At 45.5% G+C, this 11,745-nt stretch overlaps 1 protein-coding gene across 5 annotated transcripts in view; it reads left to right on the plus strand.

Annotated features, from left to right (window-relative positions):
- RBP2 (retinol binding protein 2) overlaps positions 1–3,910 on the plus strand; it is a 33,238-nt gene extending 29,328 nt beyond the window's left edge. For all 5 annotated transcript variants that reach the window (XM_039486933.1, XM_039486934.1, XM_039486932.1 and 2 more), the window contains 2 exons: positions 1,575–1,676; positions 3,713–3,910. In XM_039486933.1, the coding sequence (XP_039342867.1) occupies positions 1,575–1,676; positions 3,713–3,766 (156 nt within the window). In that variant the 3' untranslated portion in view covers positions 3,767–3,910. The remainder of the gene's footprint in view (positions 1–1,574; positions 1,677–3,712) is intronic.
- Positions 3,911–11,745: the final 7,835 nt, after the last annotated feature.

Consider the following 11,745-nt stretch of genomic DNA (forward strand, 5'->3'; position numbering starts at 1 on the left):
CCTTTGAAAACCTGCCCCAAACAGCCACTCACCACTCTTTCTGTTATCGTTTGTTGATACTCTTCAGCTAGTTACCAGTTCTACCCTCTTCCTCAGCTCTTGGCTAACTTGCTCCTCTCTGACCTTACACCCACTTCTGCGTCATCAACTTATCCCAGTAAACAACTTTAATCTCTGAACTCAGATCCTGCTGTCAGCCTCTGGAGAGATGGTTGCATAGCTCAAAGTTCACTGACAGCAAGACCCATTTTGTCTCATTAGTCCTCACAAAGGAAGTAGGCAGCATATAGAGATGAATTCTGTCCTTATCTGCGCTTATGGAATCCTCCAGCAGAGCTGCATGGGTTTAACTGAAGGCATTGTTTGACCCATAGGCCTGCTTTTGTTCTCACTTACCCCAGTTTCACTGAAGTAGCTCTTCTGGAGTTACTTCTGATTCACAATGGTGTAAGTCAGAGAATAATCAGGCTTATAATGTTCCATTTTCAGTCTCCCTAAATCCCCCTCTCAACTTTAGAGTCCGGAATGCTGTGGAAGTGCCATTCTCTCTCTTTCCCTGAATCTGGAGATTGTGGAGAGTCACATTCACTGGTTTCCTATTAGTCTCCAGTTCTAATTCAAAATTGCTCTTGAGGTTTTCAGAACTCTCCCTCTGAATTTATTTCCTCTTCCCTCTCCAACTACATGCACCTACAGCCAGTTTTGGCTTGTCTCTATCCCTTCTGCACTGTGGGAGGTTGAGGGAGCTTAGATTATTCATTTACCCCTGCCTCTGGTGCCCATCCTACCTGGAACTCATTTGTTATTTATTTGTATAATCATAGTACCTAGGAGCCCCAGGCATGGACCAGGACCCCATTGTGCTAGGTGATGTACAGAACAACAAGAGTGTCCCTGCCCCAAAGAGCCTATACTCTAAATATAAGACAAGACATTAGATTGTTTCCTTGTACACCCCACTCAATGGGACAATATTTGTCAGCACGGTAGGGAGTGGTACCAGCAGCCAAGCCATGCCTCTATTTTCACCCTTTAATGAAATACTCAGTTTAAATTTCATTGTGAAAACATATGACTGCTCTTGCTTTAAAGCTCTTGGTTACAGTGCCTGAAGGATACTATAAAATAAATTATAACTGTATTGTACCAAGTGTCATTTACATACTTTTTCTCTGTCTGTTTTATGTACAGGCAGAGGCAGTGTTAATGCTGCACTAGTCACTATGATCCATTGTCCTTTATAATCTTTTTTTATTAATGCTTTCACATAGCGAGAAAAGAAAAATACAGTTTTCATATTCAGTGCTATTCTATAAACAGCATCAGAAATTCAATTAACTCATTGCCCCTCCTTTGCACACATGTATCATTGTATCCGAAGAAATAATTGCAAGGTGATAACATATAGCACTTTATACTAAGGGGCATTTGGGCCACTACTGTCTTCACGCAAGCAGGTGGGGTTTTCTGATCACACACTGAAGTTATTCTACTTCATTGTTAGTTCTGGTGTGTTTGAACATTTTCCAAAATCCCTAGTTAACTTATTGGATTTAATCCTTTGATCCCTGCAGACGCTAGTGAAGTGGGATGGTGATAAATTAGTATGTGTCCAGAAGGGGGAGAAGGAAAACAGAGGCTGGACACACTGGATTGAAGGAGATAGACTGCATTTGGTAAGAGCTGACTTTCATGGCTATAGCATGTAACATAGACCTACTATAGTTCCAAGGATTTTTCTTATTCATTTTACTCACACAGCTCTGATACTTAAACTCTAAACCCCGCCCCCCCACCAGAACCCCCACTGTTTAATTGGTCTCCCCTGCTTCCCAATTAAACCATAAACCTACAGTGACTTTTGGTCCAGCTCACTGCACTGCAGCCCTTAACCCTTCCAGTTACACAGCACATCCAATTCCTTCTGCATTTTGAGTAAATCCTAAAAATAAACCACAGTGTTTACATGCTGAATAGAACCTGTAAGAACAATATTTTTTGTCGTTCCAAAAAATGAGTTCTAGCAAGAAATATATAGTTATCCAGATCAGAAAAACATTCCCAGAATATACAGGGAAACCTAGCAAACATTCTATAGTGTAGTTATCTTGTTCTACTGTTCGCCCCCCCCCCCCCCCCCCCCCCACAAAAAAACCTCCCGTCAAACAGCTGAGTTAGTAAACTGGGATGCAAAAGAAATGCAGCAAGCCTGAGAGATGCCATATGGGCCTGTAAAGAAAATAAGCAGTCAATGAAGTCTGGAAAAATAAATGAGAGCATACAGAGGAACACTGGGGTCCCAGGAAGAACAATCAGTAAATTGTGCACGGTAATGCTGGATGGTAGGGGCTCAGAAAGAGACAGTAACAGGCAGAATCACACAGCTTTTAGTGATTAGTTTAATACTAACTTCACCAGATTTGGATCTGTATAGACTAGTGCATGGCAACCTTTCAGAAGTGGTGTGCCGAGTCTTCATTTATTCACTCTAATTTAATTTAAGGTTTCGCATGCCAGTAATACATTTTAATGTTTTTAGAAGGTCTCTTTCTATAAGTCTCTATAATATATAACTAAACTATTGTTGTATGTAAAATAAATAAGGTTTTTAAAATGTTTAAGAAGCTTCATTTAAAATTAAATTAAAATGCAGAGCCCCCCGGAGTGGTGGCCAGGATCTGCGCAGTGAGAGTGCCACTGAAAATCAGCTCACATGCCGCCTTCGGCACACATGCCATAGGTTGCCTACCCCTAGTATAGATAGTTAGGAATTATTTTGCTTATCAGACTATTAATTTCTCCACCTTGGAACTGGATTGTTAGCTATAATACAGAGCTTAAAGTTATCTATTTGATGGACAGTATGCATTAATATTCTCTTTGTAGCATGTCTCCTCTATTTATCACATGAAGAGCCAGATCCTCAGCTGGTGGAAATTGGCATTGCTCCATTGACTGAAGTGAAGCAATGAAAACATGCACCAGTTGAGGATCTACCTTGAAGTCTTTTCTTGTTAGAATTAATTCTGTGCAGTTATATAAACCACATTTTACACTGTGGATGGTTTTGATGGCCATCTAACTACCATTGAAATGTCAATCAGATGAATAAAAAAATCCTATTGTTTTCTTCCATCTAAGCAGAAACCAGTGTCACCCAACTAACAGACAGACTTTTATTACCCTATTACAATATAGATTCAAAATTTGCCAATAATTCCATTAATGAAAATTCTAATTATTGGCACCAGGATTCAAACTGAGATCTCTGGAAACAGGAGGACCTAGTGGGCTGGTGCATGAGTATATTGAAGCACTACTGCCCTTGTACCCATCCTTTCTGAGACTTCCCTCCACCCTCTTTTTGTAATTCCCTTGTTGCTTCAGTGCTTCTAATAAATTATAGTATGTTGTTTTAATAATAGACTATGCAAAGCCACACCATTACAGAGCAATTTCAATGCATTTTTCATTTTTATACTTTTTAAAACTCAATTCAAGTGTCAAAATCTAATTACCACAACCTGCAGTGCATGCCAGCTGATTAGGGCTCCATAAAACACACTGCTTATTTTTTTTAAATAAGCAAAACTCTTCTTGAAGGGGGGGGCGGGTTCAGCTGGTCTTACAATGATTTTTTCAAGGGGAGGTGCTGTAGATGGGAAACATAGCTCAGAATAATATATACTTACCAATTGTTTTAATGTTGCAGGAGCTGACATGTGAAGACCAGGTGTGCCATCAAGTATTTAAGAAGAAAAAGTAAGCGGACCAGAAAGTCCAACTGGTTTCACATGTGCTATTATGCTATTTTTTTTTTAATCTCTGTAATGACTGCTTGACACTGCCATGTAAGTACATTTCTGTGCACTGTTATCTAAGACAAACACATCCTTTAACACCAACATGGAAACACTTCTGTATGTTTTAAGGTCTTTTGCCTTTCAATCCAGAGTTAAATAAAAATAATTCTTATTCTTGTCATTATTTCTTTCATTTCTAAAATCCTTGTAATTTTTCCAGAAGCAGGAGAGTAAGTCCTCTAAGAACAATGCGGTAACTAACCAGTCACAGTTATCTCAACAACAGAACATTTCTCTGTGGTGCTGTAATATCATATGTTTGGATGAGTGAGTGCAAATCTGACATTGATTGTACTGCTTCTATTTAATTTAGTTCTGGGTCACTAAGTCTATAGTTTCAGGCAACAGGATGGCTCAACATATTTGTAATAGGATACACAGCCTTTCACATCTAGGGTATGTCTACACTACAAGACTATTTCGAATCAACATAAGTCGAATTTGTGGAATCGACCTTATGAAGTCGAATTTGTGTATCCACACTAAATACACTAATTCGACTGTGTGAGTCCACAGTAACGGGGCCAGCGTCGACTTTGGAAGCGGTGCACTGTGGGAAGCTATCCCACAGTTCCCGCACTCCCCGCTGCCCATTGGAATTCTGGAATTTCCCCCCAATGCATGCTGGGGGAAAAAATGTGTCGAGGGTGGTTTTGGGTAACTGTCATCATTGAACCGTCAATCACGCCCTCCCTCCCTCCCCGAAAGCGCCTGCGGGCAATCTGTTCGTGCACTTTTCTGCTCAGTGACAGCATGGGCGCCACAGCACTGCGAGCACGGAGCCCGCTGCAGTTATGGCCGTTGTCAACTCCTCGCACCTTATCGTCCACCTCTTCCACAGTCAGCTGCTGAGAAATAGGGCTACTTTTCAATGGTGCTGCGAGCACTGGTGGACCATGGGGGACGTTTTACCAACATCAACGTCGGGTGGCCAGGCTAAGTTCATGACGCGCGTGTTTTCAGGAACTCTGCTCTGTTTAGACGCCTGCAGGAAGGTAGTTTCTTCCCGGACCACAGTGATCCTCGGGGACTCAGCCTACCCGCTAATGCCCCGGCTCGTGAAGCCCTATGCAGGCGCCTTGCACAGCGACAAGGAACTCTTCAAGTACCAGCAAGCAGCGTGACCTGTGACTGTTCAGTTTCTTTACAGAGAAGCTGAACCTGACCCTGTTTCTTTACCAAGTTACTGTTGACTATCATCTGCAGTTACATACCCCGTCCACCCCGCTTCCCCCACTTCCAACACACGTTTAAAAATAAAATACATGTTCCACTGTAACTTTACAAAGGTTTCTTTATTGATGACTTTGCATTAAAGGGTTGAAACTGGGATGCAGACTGTGCTGGGTAGGGTGTGCGGTGATGTAAAGACCGCCTCTAAACTCAAGGAATGACAGGCTCCTGCTCCCAGAGCGGTCCGCAGTGCCGGACTGGTTGTTTCAATGGAGCCTGCCATCCCTCCTTTTTGGGACTCTGTGTGCGGGGGCTATGTGGCCTTGTGGCGGGGGAGGATGGATACAGATTCCTCTGCTGCATGGCTCTGTGGTCCAGGACAGGGACCGTTGCATGAGATCTGTAACCACCCTCCCCCGTTACAAAGTCACATACCCCCCCACCCACCCACACAGAACCTGCAAACCACCTCCCATACCGACCAGGGTGCCTACTGACTGCACTGTGTGTGTGACCTGCAGCTGATCCTGCCCCAGTCTCTGTACCCTGCTAAAGGTGACTGTCCTATGCAATTACCAACCCCCTTCCCCACCCACCCACCCCTTCAAACGCAGCGTTGTGTAAAAAAGCATGACGGAAACAGTAATTAACAGCAAAGTATTTTTAATAATTAACCAGACAGTCAGGGGATGAAACTGGGATTGGGGCTAGGGTGAGTCAGGAAGGGAAGGAATTCTCAAAAATTAGGGTATGAGAGCTTTTGGGTACTTGAGCACTCTGCTGGGGTGCAGTGACAGTTTTCACGGCCCCTGGCGCCACTCCTTCTGGTTACTTTGGGTGAAGGGAGGTATGGGACTTTGTGGTGGGGGAGGGCGGTTGTAGATACACTGCGGGGGGGCCTCTGTCCTCCTGGCTGCGGTCCTGCAGAACATCCACAAGGCGCCGGAGCGTGTCCGTTTGCTCCCTCATTAGTCCAAGCAGCGTTTGAGTCGCCTGCTTGTCTTCCTCACGCCACCTCTCCTCCCGTTCGCTGTGTGAGCGCTGGTACAGAGAGAGGGTCTCCCTCCACTGGCTCTGCTGGTCCGCCTCGGCTCGGGAGCACCCCATAACTTCAGCGATCATCTCGTCCCGTATCTTTCTCTTTCGCCACCTAATCTTTGCCAGCCTCTGTGAGGGGGATGCTGTGGCAGGTCTGGAGACAGTCGAAGCTGTGTGATGGGAAAAAGGGAGTGAATTCCTTGCAAAGATACATTTTTCCGAACAATGAACACAGTCTAGTCTGTGTCTGTGCACAACACCATGCACAGCACCTATCTCGTCCGCACTCCTGCAGCAGGCAATCCTGAAAGCATAAACTCTGCCCCTGTTCCACCCCATCACAGTGTCCCCCAACCCTTGCACTTCTGGGTTGAGATCCCAGTGCCTGATGGTGCAAATTTCATTGTCGTGGGTGGTTCTGGGTAAATGTAGTTAGTCATTCCTTGCTCCGGGAAAGCAAAGCCAGACAATCATTTTGAGCCCATTTTCCCTGGATTGCCCTGGCATACGCCATAGCGTGGCAACCATGGAGCCTGTTTTGCCTTTTGTCACTGTCACCATATGTGTACTAGATGCCGCGGACAGAGGCGATTCAGCAGCGCTACACAGCAGCATTCCTTTGCTTTTGCATGACAGCAGAGATGGTGATCAGCCATATTGCACCATCAACCATGCCAATGTAAATTGGCAAGGTGATGACGGGTAGCTGTCCTATTGCACTACACCTTCTGCTGCTGTCATAGGTGCCCCTGGCTGAGATCAGCCGGGGGCGCAAAAGACAAAACTGGGAATGACTCCCCGAGTCAATCCCTCCTTATGGTATCTAAAAATAGAAACAGTCCCGCCTAGAATATGGGGCAACTGTACTAGGGTTGCAGTGTATCAGAGAACTACAGAGCACAGCTGCTCTGTGTCAGATCCCGCAGGAATGACGAACTGCGTGCCATTCACAGGGGGTGCCCCTGCAACAACCCTACCTGGTGCTTCCCTCCTCCTCCAGCCTTCCTGGGCTACCGTTGTAGTGTCCCCCCATTTGTATGCTGAAGTAATAAGGAATGCAGGAATAAGAAACAGTGACCTGTTAGGGAAATGAAATGAGGGTAAGGCAGCCTCCAGCTGCTATGATAGTCCAGGCAGTACAGAATCTTTTCTTTACACATGAAGGGTGGGGGCTGATGGAGCTCAGCCCCCTGTTGCTATGATGAAGACGGTTAGCAGGCTGTCTACTTATGAGCTGATGACGAGGACAGGTAGCAGTCCTATTGCACTACACCATCTATCGCAAGGCTGATGATGAGAACGGGTACCAGTCATTTTGCACAGTCAGTCACCCATGAGGCGGGGGAGGGGGGGCGAGGATGCTACCATAGCGTGCCGCAGCATCGTGTCTACCAGCAGCATTCAGTACACATAGGGTGACATTTATAAGAGTCAAGCGACGATTTTTTTTCTTTTTCCTTCTGGGGGTGGGGGGTGGCTGTACATTGACGAGCTATGCCCTGAACCACCGCGGACACTGTGTTTGACCCTAGAAGCATTTGGAGCTCAGCCAACAATGCAAATGATTTTCGGACACAGCGGGAACTGTGGGATAGCTTGCGTCCTCATTCCCCCCCGCCTCCCTCCATGAGCATCCATTTGATTCTTTGGCTTTCCGTTACGCTTGTCACGCAGCAGCGTGCCAACTCTCTGCTATGCCGTCTGTCCGGAGATTTTTTAAAAATACTTTGGACCAGGCATAACATTACGGTAATTTTCCTAATTAGATGCAGGAGTCACAGAGCGAGATCGCCCTGAGGAGGGTCACTGAAGGAGATAGAGAGCGCATGCTGCATGAAAGCCAGCACAAACCAGGGGCCTATGCAGCCGTGCTCGGGGAGGCAATGCTCCCTGAGTACCTCATGAAAGCCTGGCGCGGAAAGGTGTGCTACCACGGAGCACCCAATAAGGCAGCTCTCCCCAGGAACCTCCTGCGGAGGCTTTTTGATTACCTCCAGGAGAGCTTTGTGGAGATCTCCCAGGAGGATTTCTGTTGTATCCCCATATATAGAGAGACCTCCTTTACACATAGTTCAGATTCCTGTTCCATTAATAATAAAAGTTTACATGTTTAAAGCACTTACCGACTGATCCTTCCCCTGATTCAGGGTCCGGGTTAACGGCCGCGGAGGGTAGTTGGGGGATCTCCGTGAGGGTACTGAAGAGATCCTGGCTGTCGGGGAAACCAGCGTTGTAAGCGCTGTTGCCTGCCTCGTCCTCCACAAACCCTTCCTCATCTTCCCCGTCCGCGAACATTGCCGAGGAACTGGCCGTCGACACTATCCCATCATCAGAATCCACGGTCACTGGTGGGGCAGTGGTGGCAGGCTCCGTAGCGTCCGTTTGCCACTTTGATTTTTTGGTAGCCTTGTCTGGGGTCCTTGATTTTCACGCAGCGCTGCGTTGCATCACGGCTGTATCCTCTGTCTCTCATGGCTTTGGAGACATTCCCGTAGGTCTTTGCATTCCGTTTGTTGGAGCGCAGCTCCGGCTGAACTCCTCGCCCCACACACCGATCAGATCCAAGACTTCCCGGTCAGTCTATGCTGGGTCCCTCTTTCTATTCAGAGATTACATGAACTCCTCTGCTGGAGAGCTCTGCATTGCTGCCGGTGCTGCTGAGCTCGCCCCGATGGCCAACCACGAAATGAGATTCTAACTGTCCAGACAGGAAAAGGAATTCAAATTTTCCCGGGACTTTTCCTGTGTGGCTGGTCAGAGCATCCAAGCTCGGACTGCTGTCCAGAGCGTCAACAGAGTGGTGCAGTGTAGGCTAGCTCCCGGAGCTACTAAGTTCGATTTGCATCCACACCTAGCCTAATTCGACATAGCCATGTCGAATTTAGCGCTACTCCCCTCGTCGGGGAGGAGTACAGAATTCGAACTAAAGAGCCCTCTATGTCGAATTAAATGGCTTCCTGGTGTGGACGGGTGCGCGGTTAATTCGAATTAACGCTGCTAAATTCGAATTAAAGTCCTAGTGTAGACCAGGCCCTAGGTCACTAATTTGAATTCGGCCCAGGTCTGTAGCTACTGAAAATTCTTACCAGCTGAGAACTGTTTGATGTGAATTGTGTTGGTGTTTTCTTAGTCCAATCCTAATAGACAGGTGCCCACAACCCCAAACCAACCATCATAATTGACTATCTGTTTAGTAATCTCAGTGGAGAGAACAGAGACTGAACTAATCTCTCAACTCAAGAGCTGGTCCCTATAGTTAAGCTTGAAGCACATTGACAGGGGCTGCATGTGGAAGCCTTGCACAACAATTATGTGTGCTGCACCTATTCTGTGTGTAAACAGTCTCCTGTGCTCTCAATCTTGTACCTTGTATCTTTTACAGGTTTGTTGTTAGTCTGTAGTTTCCAGCTCTCTCTTTGGATGTCTACGGTTTAATTACCTGTCTGTTTAGGGGTTTCCAAAGGCCTTTGTGCTGTTTGCTGGGGACAAGTTTAAATCAACCATGGATGATAAAGGATTGTGTTTTCAGTAGATGGAGCCTGAAATCATGGACCCAAATGTGCACCTATATATGTATCAGTATTAACGTGTATAAATCTGATACATATGTATTCAAAGATATTGGGACACCCAGATACTTATAAGTGCTGGGCAAATATAGGTGCATGAATTTTTATTATTTATTATTAACTGATCTGAGCCTCCACTGGTTGAAACTGCTGCTGTTTTGGCATTCTTTGTGTGATCTCTGATTAAAGACTAATGATTTTCTGGTCTAACATGGCAGTAACTCATCTATTTTTGGAGGTTTGTCCACAAAGATGAGGCAGTTCCTTACTACTTGTTAAGCCCACCTCTGGAACTTCCACCAGAAACAGGTGCTCACTTCCTCTTTCTGGACCCCTGCCAGCTCACTGTTCTTACAGGGGGCCACATGAAATAATTGTACACAACTCACTAAGCTTTCCAAGCACTATAGAAATGACACAATTGCATAAAGAATGCATGTTTTTAATTTTCTGAATAAGGAGTCTCAAATATGGCACTTGCCATGAGAAAAAATGTGCTTTGTACCACAACTTGACATTAGAGCATAAAACATGGGGAAAGAAAAGTTTGCCTTTCTATATGAAGTTGTCATCGCTTTACAAGTGATAAGCACTGAATTTTGAGGATGGCTAGGGAACAGCATTGTTCAGCTGAATTCAGGGCCGCCCAGACGGGGGGGGGGGGAAGTGAGGCAATTTGCCCCAAGCCCTGGGTCCTGCAGGGGCCCCCAGAACAATATAGTATTCTGTAGTATTGCAACTTTTTTTTATGGAAAGGGCCCCTGAAATTGTTTTGCCTCAGGCCCCCTGAATCCTCTGGGGAGCCCTGGCTGAATTCTTATGATGTTACATTCCAGAGTTCTCTTGGTACTAGGTGGGGTTATGGGATGGAAGTGGGTGGCATGTAAATCACTGATACAGTAGGGGAACTTTAAACTTTTGAGAGAGGACAGATCAGACAGAAAACTGGATCAGATATTTGGGTAATATCACTTTCCTACACACATTCTGGAGTAAATAATTACAGGATTTTGCAAATGGGGAAGGAAGATGTGCCTTGAGGTGATCCATGTTACAAAACCATCCCCTGCTTTCTGCTATTTCTGGGCTCAATGTGTACTTTACAATATGCAAGAACTCTTAATGACCTTTAGAACTGTAGGCTCTGCAGTGGAGGTAGATGTGGGGTGATCCATTGTGTTGTGATATACTTATTTGAAAAAATACAGATTAATTTATACAATACACATTAGGGTAGGTTGGTCTCCAAGCTGTGTAAAACCCTCATTTCCCGCTCAGCAGGTGAACTATTTGCATTAAAGGAAAGGGCCTCACCTATAAATATAAAACTCATTCAGAATTTTTCAGCCACCTGGTAATGCAGTACTGTTTCAACTGTTTTGAAAAACTGCCCTTCCCACTTCATTCTTTCCACAGAATGAATATCATTTAAGTATAGTTCAGAAGGAGGACCAGCTACAAGCAACCTCCTGGCCGAGGAAACCGACAAGGTTGGCCACAAACACTGTAGTTAACTTATTGCCTAGGAGTTAAAGCACAGGTCTGCACATCAGCAGCATTACCTGCCTCTGGAAATAACACCAGTGTGTGTGAAGATAGTGTTTAGATGGGATTTTCAAAAGTGCTCAGCCTTTGCCTAACTTTGTGCCTGTTAAAGTCAATGGGCATTTTACTATTGATTTTAATGAGCGCAGTGTTAGATAATGCTGAGGGCTGTAGAAAATCCCACCGTTAGGGTACATCTACATTCCAAAAAATAATTATACTAATAATAATGGGGGCAGCAAGTCTCAAGTCCAGGTCAACTGACTCAGGCTCATGGGGGTATGGGGCTAAAAATAGCAGTGTAGCTGTTCCCACTCTGGCAGGAGCCTGGGCTCTGCCACCCTTCTCCCCTTTCCAGGTTTCAGACCCTGGGAACCAGCCCAAGTGGAAACATCTGTGTTGCTATTTTTTAACCCCATAGCACAAGCCCTGTGAGCCCAATCAGTTGACCCAGGCTCTGAGACTTGCTGAGCATTTTGGGTTTGTTTGGGGTTGGTTTGTTTTTTTTGCAGTGTAGACCTACCCTTAATGCACAATGGCTGCTTCCCAGGTTTCCT

Source organism: Mauremys reevesii, linkage group 9, assembly GCF_016161935.1.
Source record: "Mauremys reevesii isolate NIE-2019 linkage group 9, ASM1616193v1, whole genome shotgun sequence".
Classification (NCBI taxonomy): domain Eukaryota; kingdom Metazoa; phylum Chordata; order Testudines; family Geoemydidae; genus Mauremys; species Mauremys reevesii.